General features: G+C 29.4%; 2 protein-coding genes across 3 annotated transcripts in view; both read left to right on the top strand.

Moving 5' to 3' along the window:
- The window catches only part of LOC148304468 (uncharacterized), an 85,580-nt gene extending 74,918 nt beyond the window's left edge, over positions 1-10,662 (top strand). Inside the window, exon 2 of the mRNA XM_088268185.1 lies at positions 8,607-10,662. Within this exon, the coding sequence (XP_088124311.1) occupies positions 8,607-9,556 (950 nt within the window). The 3' untranslated portion in view covers positions 9,557-10,662. The remainder of the gene's footprint in view (positions 1-8,606) is intronic.
- A 3,391-nt stretch (positions 10,663-14,053) lies between these two features.
- On the top strand, positions 14,054-20,043 carry LOC148304467 (salivary endonuclease-like). Of its 2 annotated transcripts, XM_088268151.1 has the most exons (6): positions 14,054-14,162; positions 16,103-16,273; positions 16,942-17,104; positions 17,903-18,009; positions 19,223-19,941; positions 19,979-20,043. In XM_088268151.1, the coding sequence occupies exons 1-5, from the start codon at positions 14,105-14,107 to the stop codon at positions 19,897-19,899; spliced, it is 1,176 nt and encodes a 391-aa protein (XP_088124277.1). In that variant the 5' UTR covers positions 14,054-14,104; the 3' UTR covers positions 19,900-19,941; positions 19,979-20,043. The 2 variants fall into 2 exon arrangements, with proteins under 2 accessions (XP_088124277.1, XP_088124276.1); XM_088268150.1 differs by having other exon boundaries at positions 19,223-20,043.
- The last annotated feature ends 1,413 nt before the right edge of the window (positions 20,044-21,456 follow it).

Genomic DNA, 21,456 nt, shown 5'->3' with positions numbered 1-21,456 from the left:
ATAATTATTCGAATAACGTTTATGTTTGAGGATCTTTGATATATGTACGAAAAGGTGCTACGGAGCCATGGTTCTCAAACAATGGTGCCTACAATTACTCATGGACTTCATTTTTGTTGAGAAATTCCACGAGTCAAGGTTCTTGTTTCCGTAGGTAGTGTACGTGCATTGTTATTTTGCCTTGCGTGTCTAATAATCTTCTGACAATTTAAATATTGTCAAACGATGCTTTTATATACTTTTACTATATTTGTTAAATTACTATTTTACAAAGTTTCAATGCAATTTAATCAGAAAATTCCTTCCGCTTTGCAAAAAAATTATTTAATTTTATTTATTTATTTATTTTTTATATGGGATTGTTAATTTTATGTTATGTTATTTTCCTTTTTGCATACCCTTGTTATACCGTAGAACGAGGCTACTTGAACTTTGATGTGTTACTTGAGCCCAGTACAAAAAAAAATTAATATGTATTTGGTCTACAATAATGAAAGTATCGACATGATTCATTGTTTCCCTGACAGGTGACACATATTGTCACGATACTTCGATCGATACCACCATCTAAATATTTTTTGTACTGGGCTCAAGTAACACATCAAAGTTCAAGTAGCCCCGTTCTACGGTACTGCAATCATTGCGATAAAATAAAAATAAAACAATTTCATAGTTTTTTCCACTTTTATTCGGTTTATGTTTTGTACTGACATTTCCTGGTGGAACCGCATTTTTCAAAAACTAAAACAGCATTATAAATAAAAACACTAATAAAAGTGGAAAAAACTCTATGGTTTTTATTTTATTATATAGAATGCAGTTCCACCAAGAAATGTCAGTCCAAAACTAAATCATTTTTATATGGTACATATTTGATTTAAAAAACATCATATCCCTGTTTCCTGATTTAAGGTCAATCATCAAACGTCAATCTGGATGATTCAGTATGCATTCGAATTCGCATGAAGGCGGTTGTGTCTCTGCGGAAAAAAAACACATCTTGAAATTTGACTTTTTTAAAGATTATGTTTAGAAAAACAATCTAAATATTTTTTTAATGTTTTTTACTGCAATTTCTTGGTGGAACTGCATTTCATAGAATAAAATAACAACTGTGTAATTTTATTCTAAATATACATAAATCGTAGTCGTACAGGAGAAAGTGACCAACTAACAAAACGTAAAACGTTCAGGAGGGCCATTTAAGTCACTTTTGCTTCGCAAGAAAATAAACATCAACGCAGTTTGTAATTTTTAACAAGTTAATATATTATACTTCCAAGTTTAAAATCCTTTGGGATTTTTTCAGGGCAATATTAAGCTAGTAAGATATCAAGTAGTCAATAATCACGTTTTTGTAAAAAATGCACTTGGACACTTTCTCCTATATGACTATTTCGAAGAAAATATATTTCGAATTATATATTTCGAAGAAAAGTATATTTTTTCAATATTATTTCAATTTTAAGCAAAATTCCAATTACGTCAAATACAACCTGGGTTTAAAGAAAGTTAATATGCAGTTTATCGTATTGGGCCTTAAATGGGTTTCCATTTTAATATATTTAAAAAGATCAAATATTTAAAATAAATATATTGAAATATCGAATTTCGAAGAGGTGACGATGTCAACTTTCAATTTTGGTATCATTTCCGGTTCCTATCTACCGCACCTTTATAACAGGCTTGTCGATGTATAGTACCTACACCAATCACTGAGATCTCAATATGTTTTTTTTTCTGGTTGGTCAACCAGCGTTAATCAATTAGTATTATGAATTTAAATAAGCTTATCGCTCTCCCGACACCTGTTAGGAAAGCTTTATCAATTTTTGACATTTGGTTATATTGCGGAAGCGATTTGAATGAATATTTCATCAGGTCTTTTATTATGCTATGCTTCTGATAGAACTAATCATTACACTGATCGACGGCTGAAATCTTTCCTCCTTAAATATAGTCGGTTATTACAAATGTGGATATGAAATATGATTATTATCGATGGAAGTAAGTTATCTAAAAAATTCAAATATATCGTTAACTTCCGTATGCAATCCCAGACCAGAACGAGTGCAATGTATTTAAATAATTAAAATCGATTTAATAAAATAAAGTAATCATTTTAGTACATTTTTAGTGTGCCTTAATACTTGTTTGGTACAAATCTGGATTATCGACACATAGGAGATTTAAAAAAAAATATTTTTGACATCTTAACATATACAGATAAAGAATAGTATGGAGATCTGAGCATTTACAGGGCTTAAGACATGCAATAGGCTAGTTAAGTTATTACTTTACACACGTGTAACATTTACACAACATTTCTTTCTACCATTGATAACCACATTACTCTTTTTTTTGAACTCCTAGATATATTGATCAATATTGTTACCCTGTACTTCATTTATAATTTATATCTAGGAGCTTTACAAAAAAAATAGTAGTTTGGTTGTCAATCATGGGTAGAATTAGTGAACGTTACACGTATATTAAGTGATCACTTAACCAGCCTACGATAGGTCGTAAGCCCTGTAAATGCCTACGTTCTTCTTTATCGATTTGAGATGTCAAAAAGTGTTTCATTTTCAGTTACCCAAAGGGGATGATAATCGTTACTTTTTTTAGTTTATAATCATTTTCAGCGTAAGTTTTTGGATATCAAATTGTCTAATATATTATATTTATAGTTAGAAATAGGCAATAAATTACTAATTTTTTTACTGATTAAAATAATTTACTTTAAATGATGAAAAAATTTTTTTAATACCTGCTTATGTATTTTTATTTTTTAAATGTGTTTTTTATAATGAATTGTCCATGTCTATAAGAGATGACCCACATCTCCAAACGAATAAACCAAACCATAGAAACTCCTTAGTGATTTCTTTAAAGTGTACATATAAGGAAACGAAAGCTTTTTTGAAACGTGTGATCATGTACATAAAATGCCATATTGGGATTTCTCGATTCTCATTCACTGTCAAAATATACTATTTTCATGAAGAAAAGAGATTGTACTCTGAAAAAATATGTATAAGTAAGTCATACAAACAGTATTCTTCATTAAATGCGAAATATGTATTTACAGTGGAACCTCTCAAAACAAGTAATTCACACAAACAGCAAAAAAATTGCTCCCTTAACGAGCGACATTTCGCAAAGAACAAAGAAAAGGCAAGTCCCCTTTTCACGACATTCACTTGTGAGCCGGGACTTCCGCGCCGGCCAAAACAATTTTTTTCTTTAATTGATTCGGCAGTCACTTTCTGGTAAAATCTATCCATTTTTTATTAAAGTTTTACCTAGTAAATACCGCTATTTCTTAAAATCTACTGTGACACGTGTTTCGATGCATTCCGCATAATTTTTGAACACCGTATTTGAAAATGTTGCGGAATGCATCGAAACACGTGTCACAGTAGATTTTGAGAAATAGTGGTATTTACTATGTAAAACTTGAATTAATTTTTTTTCACTTTACGAGTAAGATTCTGGAACGAATTATGCTCGTTATGAGAGGTTTCACTGTAAATGGTTGTAATTAGTCACGCGTTCACGACATATATGTTAAAAAGACGCGTTAACAAGAACTCATTTTCACCGTTCATTTTTCACTGTGAATGATGAACAAAAAACTCTTTTGTTTTTAATTTATTTACTAAGAAATAGGTCACTTTCCTTCAAGGCTATCTCTATATTATTCATTCAAATTAAAAATTTTAACGTAAGGTGTAATATAATAACAGAGACGATGCACAAACTACATATTTGCATAGCCTGCATTTTTATGGCGACCTTTATCCATATGTAATCAGCTTTGTATTAATTAAATTAGTTTTTATGCCACTCAGATGCAGTACAATGCACTTTGCAAACTGGGTAAATATGCTAAGTACTTTTAATGTACATCGTTAAAGTAGATCAATGCATATCTTAATGACTTGCAATTTTAATTAACAAATAAATTGGTTCGTCTTTTCATTTATACCATAAGGAAGTCCTGTTTTATTCAAATGTATTTTTAAGTGAGGTTGGATCGTAAAATCATACGAATAAAATAAAAAACATTCCGGAAAAACATATAAAAAATTGTAAGTTTTAATTATTTTTGCTAGTTGCATCACAGTTTACTCTTTTTTATTTATTTTTTCAATGTTTATCTGAAAACACATTTTATAATATTAAATATTAATTATTTATATTAAACTGTTTTTTGTGATTTTAAACCATAAAAAAATATATACATTATATACTAACCACTGCTGACAATTCGTGGGCAGTTCTCCTCTGAATTTCGGGAAGCGGACCTGACTTGGGAGGATGCAAAGGGAGCTGATGGCCGACAATAAAGCCTGGAGACAGTTTGTGGACTCCATATGCTCCACATAGGGATGTGTTACGGATATGGTTAAAATAAATAAAACTGTCAATTATTTTTTTTTAATCATTATTGTCATGTTTCTTATTTTTACTATTTGTATTACTAGTTTTGTATAAAGTTAAATAAATAAAAACTAATTTCAAAATTTATTATATGTGAAATTGCATTTATTTTGACTATGGTTTTCAGGGCATCGATTACATACGGATGTTACGATTAGAAATACTAATGACAAGTTAACGTTACGGAAAAAAATATAAATCATTTGTTGTAATCCAATTGAAGTAGCGTAAATGTTAACTTCACTACGCAGTTATGAATAAAAAGTTAATTTCCGTATGTAATCGTTACCCTGTATAGCATAGATAACTTATATTTCATACACTTTTATTAGATTAGTAATTACATAACTCTGTTTTATTTATGTATTTAATATACTCGTTCAAACACAAACAAATTTTTAATGCCGGACCTAAGAATCGGAAGTGATCTCGTGATAAAAGCAGCTGTTACATTAATGTACTCGCGTTACGTCATGAAATAGTTTTTTTTGCGTGATCATATAAGAAACATTACTTGTGTAGCTCTATATTTATTTGCAATTTCACTTTTTGTGCATTTCGTAAGAAAGGAATACGTACATTATTCAATTAATTTAATTGAAGCGGCATTCACTTAACTGATTTTTTATTTTATTTTTGCAGTTCAAATTTATTTCTTGAATGCTTCTGCGGATACTTTGTTGCACATTTTATAAATTTTATAAGATAAAACTACAATTTAGTTTTTAACCACTTTTATTTTTGGTACTTTTTCAACCGGTTGCAACAGGCGCTATATCATCTTCATTTAAAGATATGATATGCATACATTAAAACAAAATTTACACAATATTAATAATTAAGTGAATTTAAGTACTTCAGGCAATAGCCCTATTTTAAATATTTTTCCTATTCCTAGAAATCAACGTCTCCATCCCCTCTCACTTCAAACCTCAATAATATCTTCTCCTTTTTAAGTTTAGTACAATAAGAATATTTCTCTGTTTTAAGTTTAGTACATATCCATCCCTAAAGATGACAAGGTGCTGGTAAAAAATGCTTGAAAAAACACCATAAATTAATTTGTTTAAAGATCAAGGTTGAGGTTATTTTAAAATGTTTATATTTATTGAATTACTATCTGCACACGACGGTATAGCTGTGTCTAGTTAAAAAAAGATGAAAGCACAAATTCGTAATATGTTTAGCTTAATAATGCTGTGAAACCATAAATAGTTATTTTAAATCTTTGGAACTACAATGCAACTGTCACGAAGCACGCTATAAGCCATGAGCAATACTGCTTGTATTGATGGTACGTTGAACTTATGGCTCTGCCATTAAGATAAAAAATCCTTTTTAAACAAAACATTTTTTACCTATCACAGGTAAAAAGGCTAGTCATCGTTCTGTCAAAATTTTAAAGCAAACGTTATATAACTTTAGTGTACCTAAGATTTTGAACAAACGAAAATTCATATTTTGAATCACATAAATTTATTCGTTCGTATTTTAAGACATTGAAATATGCATCATTTGAAATCATAAACAAGGACCACAATCTCCAAATGAATTCTGAATCTAAAATATAGAAAATATACTTATTAATAAAACAAAATGACTTTATTATGGCATTGAGAATACCTTATAAATATGTTCAGCATTTTGATAATTAAATGTGACTTTTTTATTTAATATCAAAGGTCAAAATAAAATTCAAAACATCACATACAAATATTTGTATCTAAATTTTTTTTTCAAAAATTGATTTTTAGGATTTCCAAACTTTAAATTTAAAAAAATTAATTCCTCAAAATGATTTCGTCTTATTAATGCATTATCAAACTACTAGACAATTTCCTAACAAGGAAAATACATTTTCACATATTTCCTTTTCATTTTATGATTCAAAAATATATAAACACAACTAAGTAGACACTTTAAATCAGTGTTTGATTTCAATCCTTAAATATTATTTATGGGGTTCTATAAATAAAACGCCAAACCAATAAGTAAAAAATCATTCAAAATCCTGACGATTTTCTTCTTTAATTTTACAATAGATAACTTATTTTAAGAATACTTTTATATCTCACCTATGCTTTATTTATCTTTATTACTGTGATATTATTTTCAATCGATATATTGGTAGGAATTCATTAAAGTGTGCAATATTTTGCAACATATTATAATGATAAAAATTCGATCTTACCGCTATCGTAACATGGTGTTATATTTTTATAACTTGCTGCCACTTGCGCTGCTAACTTTGAACTTAATAAATATCAAATGTAGTTAAAAACATAGCATTAATTTAATTCATTCATCTGGCATTATGTGGAATAATATAAAATAAAATGAGGTTTCGAAGCTAACCGGTAGATATTTAAGTTATAATAAAATATTTATAGTGATTTAAAAACAAAGTTACATTTTAATTATAAAATGGAAAATCACAAAGTTAGTGCCTCAAATATAAATTATACTTGAATATTTTATTGTTACGTCTGGTATTGGAAGCTACAGGTTTATCTACATCTACGGGTTTGAATATAAACTTTATGTATTCAATTTATATTCAAACCCGTAAATAGAAGCATCTGTTGCTTCCTAAACCAGTTGTTAAAATATAATACTAATATAAAATATATAACATATAATAATAATATAATAAGTTGTAAAAAACAAGTGTTTTATTTATGATTTAAGCATGTCTTTCCACAAAGTGAATGCCGAAATTATAAATAATTTTTTTTTTAAATAGTATTTTTTTGGTTTAATCGTGTTTCATATCACGATGAGACATTAAAAAAAAGAAACACAGTTGTATCTTATTATTTTTTGACATCTCATCAAAGATGAAGAAGAATATGGAAATCTGGGCATTTACGGGGCTGACGACCGTCATAGGCTGGTTTAAGTGATCACTTTACACACGTGTAACATTCACCAGTTGTACCTTCACAAATAAACTAAAAAGTGGCTTACACAAGCTATTTATTTTAATATTAAACCTGATGCTGTGAAGAAAAATATTAAAACCATCAGAAATTAAATCATCAGTGTCTCGAATATTTCGGCTTGTTCAACAGCGAGACGTGTTGTTAAGAATTTGTGGAGAAAGGATGAAAGGCAATAACAATTATGTTTAATTGCAGTGGAAACACTGTGATTACGGGAATGGTACGATAAAATAATTGACGGAGTGTAACCATCGTGAATGTTATTGTTTTGCGTTAAATACCTTCATTGTTAAAATAAATAACTTTGTATTGTTTGAATACTTATGGTATCTTTGCGATAGATAATATATGTTTACTTATATTGGACATGATAAAATATAAATAATTCAATAATTATGGCAAACTTAATAATGGAAAATAAAAACATGTTACATTTCATTTTTAATAGAAAATTTAATTAGTAAATACCACTTAGTAAAATTTTAATTAAAAATGGATAGGTTTGACCACAAAGTGACTGCCGAATCAATTAATGAAAAAATGTCACATTTCTTTGCGAATTATTTAGTTCACTTACTTAACAATATTTTTTAAGCATTAAGGGTTTAAAACCCGCTTTTTTTCCTTTTTTGTCGAAATTGTAATAAAACATAAATTTATGATTTTTCAAAATATTGTTACAGACTACTTTCTCTTCGCTAATATGTAGAAAAAAATAGTATAAAGTTTACAAAGATAAGGCAAAAGTATAGTATCCAACAATAGAATTGCATATAATAAATTAAACAGAATTTCTGATTACATATATTTGAAATATTAAAATCATTCACTGATTTTTAGGGTGAACTTAGTTGTATATTTTATATTTAAAAAATAAAATTCGTGACAATTGTTCGCCTTGTTAGAGTATTATCAAACTACTTTTTGCCAATTCCCTAACAAAGTGTCAGATTTTTACATTTGAAATATAAATTAAGTATATAGTTCTTCAAATTAAACGCCTAATCAATAAACACACTTACTGATTACATTTATATAATTATATTATATAAAATGTCATTTTATATAATTATATTATACAGTGATTACACTGTACAAATTGAACACATCACAAATTAAACATTCCACAAGTCCTGTAAACGCTCAACAGAGATTAGTAGTTTTCTAGGATTGTTTGAAATTCGTATGTACTAATTACTATTATTTATTTTGTTACAGATGCCAGACACATCAAACCAGCAGAAAGCCCAGCTCTTGACTTGGTAGCCGAAGCGGCAGGCTATGAAAGCGAAGAGCTTCTACCAGAACCTCAACACTTCGTCCACCAATCTCATCGCTTACCCGATACACCACTGCCATCTGCCGTCAGCGAGCCAACGCGAGATCACTCTACCGATCTATCGGATGACAGTCAAAACTTTTTCCCCTCGTTCACGAACCTTTTTCAGCCGAGACACCAACCACTCATATCTCGCCAGTCTTCGCTTTTCAACCAAGAGGGGGCGTACAGCCAACGTCCGAGCCCGCTGAGGCAGTTACTGAATTATCGAGCGCCATCTTTTGGATCTTTTAATAAAGGCACTGAGTACGTCAAGCCCGCTCCTTCGAAAGTCAGTAACACTAACAGCATTTTAGGATCTGGCAATTTCGGTGTTCTGTCAGGAGGAACGTTCTTCGGCGATAACAGCGACACCGATTCGGACTACAATGGAAACTTTAACAGTCCTTATGATGGAAATAACGGTCATGGAAGACCAGATTTTTACTTTGGAAATCCAGAATCTAGGCCGTACAACCACGAGCAGTTTGCCAATTTCAGAGATTTCGCCGACATAAACGCGCCGTCGAGTTCGGCTTATTCTAATTTCGTGGTTGTTTACGCAAACGAAAATGGAACACTCACAAAAATCGACGAAAATGAGCCTGCTCTAGCGCAAGTCACAAAAAGCAAACACGATTCTGAACCGAAGAACATCATCGAAAGGCTATCTCAATTAGAGGAGGAAAAGGGTCCATTAAAGGTCGAAGAAGTAATGAAAAAACTTAAGGTATCAAAATCAAAATTAAAGCTGGCTTTGATCAAGGACAAGAAATTCAGAAAGAATGTTAAGAAGGTGGCAGAAAGTGAAATTAAAGATTTATCAGATCCTCTCATAGCTCAAAGTTAATATATATTTACGTTGAAAAATGTGTGGACATTTTGATGAAGTACTTGCTTGCAAGTCAAATAGAGAAAATTGTGATCCTTATTAAATCCTACTGTCAATCGCAACACGGGAAACTAAAACTATTAATTCTTATGTCAATTTGTGAAATTCTATAATATGTAAACGCCTTATATTTTCATACTGTACAAATTCCTCAATTCTCGTATTTTACACTTGAAATATTTTATTAATCACAAATGAATAAATACGTCACGTGTTTTTACGTAAAATATCCAAAGCCTTAACTATTATTATGATAATTATTTTTACGTGATCAAAAACAATTGCGAATGTATTGACACAGTTTAAAACCTTTTTTCCCCGTTAAATTAAGATATTTTCCATTCACCGATATAATGAAAACTACAAATTAATGTAAAACCTTTTTATTTAATGTACATATCTTTGTCATGAATAATATTAAACAAAGTAGTAGAATTTTCGGTAAAAATATTATTATTTCATCGTTATTATTATTTTAAAATATGTATTTAAAAAGACGTCTTGTATAATTTTGACAAAAAATATTATCCATTGTCCATTTCCTTACATCTTAATTAATCGAAGCTAAATATTATGGGTTTCTCATCTAAGACAGGTTTTTTATATAAAAAAGGAAGATAGGTGTCTGAGCATTCCAGGACTTACGACCTACCATTTGACTGGCTTTATACACTTGTGTAACGCAGTATTGTGAGATTCCTTTCGTATTTTGGTAGAAAATTTTAGAGGTGTAGAATTTTGAGATCAGTTAAATAATTATGAAGTATATAGCTTTCTCTTATTGAACATAGTTGATATTCTTCCTGAGAATTCTTCCATTATATCTTACAAAAAATAACAGGTTTTTTTTCAGTTGAGAAATCTAAAATGTTTATCTTGGCGTATCATCTTCAGACAGAATAAATCATTTAAAAATGTGAAGAAAGGTAAATGAAATAAATTTCAATATTATTTCACATTATTGTAGTACTCGATTCAATTCAGGAATAAAAATACTCAAAATATGTAAAAAAAAATGTTGGAAACGATCAATTTTAAATAAGGTAGCAACAAAATTTAAAAAATAATCTTAATGGTTTTAAATTATCATAATATTAACTTTTGCTATTTTTCATCAAAGTATATGTAAATTTACGTTGATACCAACATACCTTTGTACTTTCTATGACTACATTATAATGTTTTCGTCAATAATACATATATAAGAAGTCATAAAATATTTTTATAAATATTTTTTTATACTCCGATTATACTCGTATAGTATAAGGTACGCACATATATCATAAATATTTTTTATTGTTTAATTTTTATACAATATTACAAAACATATCACGAATTTACATAATATATACGAATGTAAAAACCTTTGTACGTATATACTTAAACATAGGTTTAAAGTATTAAATCTTAACATAGATGAAGAAGAATGTAGAAGTATTGAAATTTACAAAGCCTACGACCTTTCATGGGCTGGTTTAAATTATTACTTTACACACTTGTAACATTCACTATTCCAGCCACGATTGACCACCTATTTTGCCAGTCTGTGATAGGTCTTAAGCTCTGTAGATACCCTGGCTTTCATGTTCTTCTTCATCCATGTTGTGATGTCAATTAGAGTTAATCTCTAAAACTACCTACTTTATTTCTTCAAAAATCATATTCATGTTTTGTGTTAGGTAATATAAAATAAAAGATATATGAGAAATGAAAGCAACGTATTGAAATTAAATTTAACAGCCTTACAGTATATGTAAAATTAAGAAAAACATTATTAAACTCAAAATTATTTTATGTTGATAATAGAACTTGCCAAAACTCTATGTGTAAAATTCAAAACTTATTTTTATTTAATGTTTTATTTAAAAATTGATAAATTTTACCACAAAGTGACTGCTGAATCAATCAATGAAATTCAAAACTTATGTACATACATGTATATCTTATAAGATATATGTTGAAAATTGTTTTTATATTTTTTTATGGGGTAAATATTTTGTAGTAAAATATGTTAATATTAAAAACTCACCTTCCACATCGTATGATTCTGTAAATCTGATTGGAATTCGTTCTCTTAATTAACATTTTGAAAAAGAAAGGAACGGTAGATAAACAAGTAGATAGATATATAAATTTATCGGGTTTTAAAAATGCATTTTTGTGTGAATTAGAAGAAAAATGTACTGCTAATTTAAATATTATCAACGTTGATTTATTATTATTCGTAATATTAAATTACAGTCTTCAAACGTTTTTATTTTTATTATTATATGATGTATGTTTTTTGTATGATGACGTTATATGTATATTTTTCAAAATGTAATATAACAGATATAGTTATTACTAATATTTTTTTAAAGAAATCATTTACAAACATTTATAAATATTTCCCACTTTCCTTTGATTTAGTATTATTCTTATTGAATGATTTTTTTTTATAATAAAATATACTATGCAAAATATGTAATGCATTTTCGTCAGCTTAATAGATATTCTGTAACAACCATTTAATAAAATTTTCATTCTTAGTATTTTCCAAATAACCCATTTTTTACAGATATATTGTATTTTAAACCCAGTATTATTTATTATTCTGAAGTTTAAGTCCTAAAGGTAATTGTCATTGGGTTTATGTTTTTTTTTCTTTGCGTTTCTCCTGCAAAAATGATTAAGATGGCTTTTACAGGTTATCATACTAAGCTGACAATGTGTTGATAAAGACGACGAATTTTCTTGTTACTGTTAATAATTTGTTGAATGTTTAGTGTATTTTGTAACTTTATCATAATGCATAAATAAATAAGAAAATAAAATAAAAAATCTATATTAAAACGCCTTTTTCATATTTATACTGTCCTTTTTTTGTTTTTTTTTTGTGTATAAAATTAATTAAAAAAAATTAAATGTGACATATTTAATTTTTTTCATATTCTGATTTTTATTTTTCCTTGATAACGTAAAGGAAAATCGTATCAAATTGACTCAGTGTTATTTGATCTCAGGTGATTAGTCCTGCGCTTTAGAACCGTGGAAACATAAGTTGAACATATTTGATAGGATACAAATGAAGCAAGTAAAATAACTCAGCTGGAATTTTTTTATGATGTATAGGAAAGAAAATGGATGAGAAATTACGGATTTAAGATACGGAAATGGAAAACTAGAATGATAGCTACCTTACTCAGGATTGCATACCAGTTGGGTATCCTTTTTCTAATATGAACGAGTCCTCAAAGAAAAAAAAATTTCAATTGCCTTGAATGCAGTACTAATTGAGGATAACTCAATATACCAAAATACTATATTGTACGCTATTTTCATATGTTAAAATTTTACTCAGTGAGAGCATGAATGAACGTCAATTGTCTGTGTGATAAGCATATATACAAGTAACAGTAAATATCCTATCTAGTCAGATTTCAAATAAATAATAATTTCCAATAAAAATACCCGGTCATCCGATACCCGGCTACGCGTTGCTTTGGTTCAGTCTGGTTAAAAAGAAAAGAAAGAAAATAAAAATCACACATTTCTAACATGTTTCACTCCACAATGCTTGTGAAGCGGTAAAAATATAAAAATTTCAAGGCAATCAGTAAATAATTCAAGGATATTTATGTTTTTAACAAGAGATCATTTAATTTTTTATGTATATAACTATGCAGATTATTAAAGGTTGTATATTACGAAACCTTTCATAAGTACCATAACCGAAATCTTCCAAAGAGCTTTCGTTAGAAGAGGGTTCGGCATTTTGTGTCCTAGCTTGAAACCCTATTCTAGCGGAACGGAAGGTCTGCTGATGATAGCCAACAGTCCGCCTTCTCCTGAGGAGTTTTACGTGGTTTCCTCCCAGCAATGAGCAAATGCTGAGAAGTTCCTTGTTGGCCTACACTAGATAATCCCTCCTATTCCCAACACAGATTCAAATAAAAACATATTGAATTAGTTAAAAGAAACAAAAATCCACTAAATGATCTATAAACCTTGTACATAATAAGCAAGGTGAACAATAAATGCAATACTCATCTTTAAAAACTGCTTCCGTTGAAATTCTATGATCAATTGATGAGAATCAAAAATACACATGTATAGCTTCCTTGTATTAGTTTTTCATTTCATAATCACAAACGTACATAAAAATACGTGAATTTAAACATAATAAAACGACACAATCCGTTTGAGTTGTTATCGTAATAATTTGCATTCATAATTATTATCCATCCGTAGAAAAAAATAAATACAAGCACGTAGCTACATACTATAAACAAGTTTACTCAGCAGGTAAATTACAATGTCTCAATTTTTTTTATTATTAAATATTGTTTGTTAAGCTTCAACGGACGCTTACCGCGTTCAAGCCACGTAGTTTCAACGCTGGTTTACAATTAATCTTTACAATATAATACTGGAGTTGGTCTCAGTTTACTGATTAATTCTCGTATAAAGTGATTCAGTCGCCCAACACCTCGCTTGTACTTAATACAGATTTAACATTGCCTGAAAATGAAAGAAATTTTCGCAATTTGTGTGCTTTTTCTGGGGTTTGATTTTTCTACCGTGTGTAAGTACCTACCAATTTATATTTATTTTTAGTTGCATGATTCTATTACACGATTTTTTATATAGTTAAACATACATTTTTTTCACTTATTATGCTTAGTGGACACGAGTATTTTCCACGTATTTTTTTTTCGATTTCATTATCCATGATATTTTTATTAAATAAGTTATAACTATGTAGAATTTGCATTGTGATATTCCAGAATTTTACATTATAAAACTATTTTAGAAATTTTCATTCATATTAAGTTATTTAAATTTGTTTAATATCTAAACAAAGATCATTAAATAAAAAAATCTAAGTGGGATATAATTTAATATAATTTAAAAACAGTGATTTTGACCCACAAAACAATATTTTATCCTAAAATTTGTAAAAATTGTTTCTTGCCTACAAATTGTATTAAATTAGGTAGCAACATATAATTTAACAAAAAACAAGGATTTAAATAATATAAATACGAAAATCGCACTATTGTTATTTATTTATTATAATGTACGTAAATCATCGTTGATTAAACGTACATTTGTACCATCTACGACTACATTATAATGTCTTCGTCAACGATATATGTAAAAAGTTATGGATATTTTTAATATATATTTTTAATAGTCTGATTAAATGTTTTAGGTAATCAACTAGATTTTTTTATTGTTTAATTTTTACATAAAACTTTTATATTAATATCCGGTAAGTGATTTAAATTTGTTATTTATAAAGATTTCATTGATATTTATACATATATATGTTAGATCTATTGAATAATAACTTATTTGTGGAGTGGATTTGTGAACAAACATTTGGACACACAAAAATTATTGTTTTAACGTAAAATTCTTAAAAATTGTTTCCCTTGCTTCTAACACATATTTAGACATTAATGTAATATTGTTGCCTATTGTATAGAAAATATTCCATTTTTTATACGTATCGTAGTCGCACAGGAGAATGTGACCAACTAACAAAACGTAAAATGTTCAGGGGGGCCATTTAAGTCACTTTCGCTTGGCAAGAAAATAAACATCAACGCAGTTAGTCATTTTTAACAAGTCAATATATTATACTTTCAAGTTAAAAATCCTTTGGGATTTTTTTCAGGGCAATATTAAGCTAGTAAGGTATCAAATAGTCAATGATCACGTTTTTGTAAGAAATGCACTTGGTCACATTCTCCTGTATGACTACGATATGTACATATTTCTATTCAATGCATTGTGTTTATTTTTTGATAACAGAACAGAGCAACATTATTCTAGAGATTATTTAATAAGATCAAGGTATCGAGAAAGTAAACACTCGTAAATTCGATAAACAGTCTTGTAACTAGAGGGAAAAATCGTAATTATTCTTCATTATGTCCTCTCAATCTCTTAATTCTGTCCCTGGCTTTGAACCTATAGAAATGTCAAAAATGGAAATAATAACATCTTTTCTTTCTCCGTTTGATCGTCTTGCTCAATGCTGTCAGGATGTTGGGTACCTACTCGGTGAACAATTCTTCATTCCTTGCAATCCTGCACCGACAAGACAAAAAAAAACAATTTCAAAGACATACCCCGCTAACTCTTTAATATGGTCCATTTTGTTGCCCAAGGAATATTTAATTGTTCTCTTTTACGGATCCCAGATCCCAAATATATAGAGTTTGTAACAAATTTATTTATGTTTTTTCAGTAAGGATTGATTTTAACATATCTTTTTCAGGATAGTCAATACTCTCTGAAAATTTGGTTCACGTGATCGGTCTTTAAAAATAATGTACCAATTCATGGATAAATACATAGATAGATAGTCTATAGTATTTTTTCTCTCCATTTCCATCTTATCGACTTTTTTATATCAAAAATGATATTTTAAAATCGATATTACCCATAAAAATCATTACATATAAATCCCTATTAAACGTTACTTATTCATCATTTTGTATTTTCTTCTGGTAGCTGCAGGATGCGTGTGGGATCTCAACTTGGATCTTCCGAAGGTAGACCCAATATATTACTCAGCAACATCTCCTAATTTGATAATTCCTGGACCAACAGGAATAACTTTACAGGATAATGAGGAAATGACCCTTATCTGCATTGGAAAGACCAACACTATTTTTGGGACAGGTAAACAATTCTTTAATTTGTATTCATTACTTTTTTGACGTTCGTACCACATATCGCTCACTCCTTTCAAGAACGTCATAAATCAAAAAACTTGATTTTTCAGGAGAACGTTTTTAAAGCTTAAAAATATAATACAAGTTATTAAAAATAAATATCAAGCCACTCATTGAACTTTTTACTGTGCAACAGATCTTTTTAGAATATACTTATTTGCTTGATAAATCTACAATAATATTATCAGCAAAAAATGACAACCAATTTAACATTTAGGATTTTTACAGAGTGTGTGGAAGGTTTTGGTAAGGGAATGTAATTAATTATGAGTATTTTAATGTTCTGGAATTTAATAAACCCTGATGACGACAAGGTTCTTGTCGAAACCGATAGATTAAAGTGAGCTTATAATAAAAAAGTGGTTAAAACAAAGTTGTTTAATTTTATAAAGTTTATAAAATGTGTCACAAAGTATCTGCGAACATTCAAGAAAAAAATTATACATTTTTTTATTAGTACTGTATTACTGAAAATTTACATATACTTGTACTATTTAAAAAAAAGGAATGTTTTTTTTGTAAATAAAAACATGACTTGACACTGGCAGAAACATCCTCTCACTGGGTGACTGCCAAATAAATAAATTAATTAATAGATTTCTGTTTTGATTTCAGGGAAGCAAACGTTGACGCTGCCATGTTCCCCAAATAACAAGTTGATGTACAATGGTGCACCATATGCTCTGAACTCATTCTATTGCTCTGCGAGTACTCTGAGTGACGTCGTATTGACCGGAACACCGTGTGCGAGTGGACGCGGAGAGCTGATGAACCTTGGGTAAGATTCAAGCAGCGATATCCCAAAAATCAATATTTATAAATATTTTTTAAACTAACTAATTAACTAACTAACCATCACGCCACACCAATATGTTTGTCTTTGCATACAATTTTCGCCTCTTCCACATTCATACATATTTCACATACATACATACGCGCCGGTTATTCCGACTCCTGACCTGACAGCTTTTATGTATTTGAAATTCTTGATCATTCCATGTTTTCCTCGGTCTTCCTCTGCTCGGCTGTCCAAATTTAAAACACAGTAAGGGACATTTTTTTGTAGTAAGTTTTTTTTGCATTTTTGGACTAAGTAGAGTCTACTTAGTCTATAAATGCAAAAAAAACGTACTACAAAAAAATGTCCCTTACTGTGTTTTAAATTTGGACAGCCGTGCTTCTTTTACCAACCACATTGGCCTCATAAATTTGTTTAACTATCTTTTCTTCACGCTATGTGTCAAAGGAAATGGAGAAGAAATAATCGGTAGAATAGAATATACGTATAGCACTTATAGTTAGGGCACTTGGGGTAGGGGCATTGCCGTATTGATAACTACTTGCTTGTGTACAACTTTTGCGAACAAGTTTCATGTAGTTAAATTATTTTAAAAACAATAATTTTCGTACTTATACTAGATATGTAACTTCATTTAATATTGTGCTGATAATTATTTTAAAATTGCGTGTAATTTAAGCAGGTTTTATGAGGTTGGCAAAACGTATATTGAAAATAGAGCTTATATTTAAGCTTAGTGTTACTAATCGATACATTTACTTATCTCTATTTTTTTAGATTCAACTCCACAAAAGGATTTGCTACTTTAGTACAAGTATGCTACGACAGAATTAATGAAGCAAATATATATTCAATTAACACAATTTTTGGAAAATCTATTGCAAGTAAGAAATTCAAATATTTTCATTACTCTGATTAAAGAAAACACTTGTTTTTTTCCACTTGAGTTTTATTATAGACTACATGTTTCAGAAGTCAAACTTCCATCATTCAGGTCTGTATAGTAACTAAAATATAAAATATAAAATTGTTAACAATTTTATATTTATATTTTAGTTATTATACAGACCTGAATGATGGAAGTTTAACTTCTGAAACATGAAGTCTATAATAAAACTCAAGTGGTAAAAAACAAGTGTTTTCTTTAATCATTGTAAAATGGCTTACCACAAAGTTAATGCCGAAACAATAAATAAAATTTTCATTACTCGATTAGGTAGTCACATTATGTTACATCAATTTTTAATTTAAATTTCACAAGGTAAATACTACTATGTATTTCTTAAAATCTATCGTGACACATGTTTTGATGCATTTATAGTCGTATTTACAAATGGAAATTTTGATTAAAAATTTAATATTAAATGTATTTTTTTTTTCGTTTTTATTCACAAAAAAATAATGATATGTTTTTGGATTTAAATTACACATTTCATTTCAACATATATTTTGAGAACGATGCAAGCTTAATATTAAAAAAAAAACATCCCCGTTTAATTTAATTTATTAATTGATTCGGCTGTTACTTTGTGGTAATATGCATCCATATTTTATTAAATTTTAGTTGATAATATTTCACTAACCGTTCTGAAAAAAGTTAAAAAAGTTAATAAAAAAAACATCAATTATTCAAAAAAAATTATCATTTTACACAGTTCAATAACTTTAATTCATATCAATCAAACATATTATTACAACAACGTAGAAATTCTAAAAAAATACTAAAACTCGCATATTCAACATTGGAAAATTATCATAAAGTAAGTAACACATAATTAAAAATACGACAATTACAAAAGCACCTTCCTTCTATTGCCCATGTCTCCACATTTAAAAAAATAAAAATAAAACACCTTCTACTCCTTAACATTTTTCAACGTCCCAAGGACACAACTCCAAGATTTAGGCTAAGCTTCACATACGGAGTTTGATGGTGTATCGAAACACGTGTCCCGATAGATTTTATGAAATATTGGTAATAACCAAGCAAAATTAAATTTAGGTATTTATACTAAAAACTACAACTTTAAGCTATGTTATTTGTTGTACATTTTAATTTGAATATTTGAAGAAAGTAAAACATTGCTAAATTTACAGCTGCAGAGGTTGAGTCTGATCGTCCGTCCTTCAGAAATCAGGGTCTGACGTACGCCATCACTCCTAATCAATACAAGCAAACTGAGCAAACGACTCGCCTAACAACTCTCTTGGGAGCTACCCAAGCGGCCAAGTTCATTACCACCGCTTCTTACCTGTCCCGAGGGCATCTGGCTCCTGATGCCGACTACCTCTTTGGCAGTTGGAGCACAGCCACCTACTTTCTCGTCAATGCTGCACCAGAGTGGCAAGTCGTCAACGCTGGAAACTGGCTTAGGGTGGAAAATATAGCCAGGGACCTCGGCACTCAATTACAACAAAATTTGACCATCTACTCAGGAACTCACGGGGTCATTACTCTCCCAAACGCCTCAGGGGTCCAGGTTGAAATATACCTCTTCGACAACAAGAAGTTGCCCGTTCCCAAGTGGTTTTGGAAGATCATCTATTCACCAGCTACTACGAAGGGAATCGCTTTTGTCACACTTAATAATCCACACGTAGCTTCTGTAAGTTCACTTTTGTGTACAAATATTTGTGCTCAGACGAATTGGGCGAAGCCGGAATGGAATGATTATTCGAAAGGATTCACTTATTGTTGTGATGTTAATGATCTTATTTCTAAAACAGGATCTTTAAGCCCTCTTACAATTTCAGGACCAATAACGGGACCCTAAATATCTAACATCAATGTTAATTTAAAATACTTATTCATGTTTGTACATACTAAATAAAATATCAAAATTTACGAGCAAGTGTGTACACGAAATATTTATACGGTTATTAAATTAAACAGATATATATTAAAATAATAAACTATCTTGATTTTTTTTTGTGTAATCATTAGACTCTAATACTTATATGGTTGCCATATATATCTTTAAAATGAATTTTATCATATTTTCCTTTGGGTGCTTGAAAATTGGTGTATCTTCATGATTGATCTTTGACTTTCTATGTTTTATTGAATGAAATTTTGTACGATAGAATTAAACTACACATTGAAAAATGAACTCACATTAAATTACAAGTATTTAAGAGTTAAATTTAATTTACCAAATCGATTCTTTTTCCAAAATATGTGTTCGATAAAATGTAGTGAAAAAACATATATTTTCGTAAATACCGGATCTACGAGTATTTATTACAAAAATTGCATCGTTTATTTTAAATTTTGTATTTTATCTGAATTTGGTAATAAAACACACCCACGATGTTAAAATTTCCGTCTTATTTAATTAAACATTTAAAATGTATTTTTAACATGAACTAAAAATGTAAAATTCCACTTTTCACTCGTATAATTACCCCGTTATTCTCAGTCCACACATAAGGACGGTAATAAACTATGGAATAGATGTAATCGCCCCCCGGTTACAAGGCGTAATTAATTAAATATAGTAATTAATAATATGCTAAAACGGTGTTGTATCCTATTTATCTAGGTGACCATTACTCTGGAACATAAAATGCCACACAAATCATTTGGGCGTGACCAGGTAGAGTTTAGATTATACAGGAGTAGCGAGAGGACGAAGGACGAGTTCCATGGATATATCGGCACCATTATATAACAAAATATGGTCACAGGGTAATATATGGCCAAGAACTCGCACATCTATGATACTAACCCTTTTACATATATCTTTATAAACATTATTTATTCCCATACATTATAAGGAAAACTTGACATGATCAATTATTTCAAATACTTGAAAGCGGTCAGGTCAGGAGTCAGAATAATCGGCGGGTATGTATGAGGAAATGCAAGAATGTGGATTGTTTGCGAAGACAAATTGGTGTGACGTTCTATTCTCTCTGCTTACCTCTGCGAGGAAGCGGCGTGATGATTAGTTAGTACGCTAGTTTTTTTTTAATGAAAGAAGGGTGTTTTGCAGTGAAATTACGCCAACAACACTCAAGCAATGATCAGTCCAACGCTTTAAATTCTTATATATCGGAGTGGAATAAATTTGAATGGATTCAAATGATGTAAGTGAATAAGTTCAGAGTAAAAGACATAACCTTCATATAGTAATTAATTGAAGAAGAGATAGTAGTTTGAAAAAAGAAAAACGAGCAGCAATGGCTAGGGATTTTACATCAATTTTATATTAAGGAGTTATTATTGCATTTTCGTTGATGTAATTAGGCGTCGATCGAGACTTTGCATATTTATTAACGAATTTCGTTACTTTTTTGTTCATTTTCATATCCAGTTAAACGTTTTTTTT

The sequence above is a fragment of the Brachycentrus maculatus genome, unplaced genomic scaffold, assembly GCF_059751285.1.
Source record: "Brachycentrus maculatus isolate JH-2025_06_01 unplaced genomic scaffold, ASM5975128v1 h1tg000315l, whole genome shotgun sequence".
Taxonomy (NCBI): domain Eukaryota; kingdom Metazoa; phylum Arthropoda; class Insecta; order Trichoptera; family Brachycentridae; genus Brachycentrus; species Brachycentrus maculatus.
This window is presented reverse-complemented; position numbering and strand designations above follow the sequence as displayed.

Bases quoted from the DNA above. Each gene is read 5' to 3' on its own strand.
- LOC148304467 (XM_088268151.1), top strand. From the start codon at position 14,105: ATGAAAGAAATTTTCGCAATTTGTGTGCTTTTTCTGGGGTTTGATTTT. The intron at 16,274-16,941 runs GTAAACAATTCT...TTTTGATTTCAG, and splicing joins CAACACTATTTTTGGGACAG to GGAAGCAAACGTTGACGCTG. The intron at 17,105-17,902 runs GTAAGATTCAAG...CTATTTTTTTAG, and splicing joins GGAGAGCTGATGAACCTTGG to ATTCAACTCCACAAAAGGAT.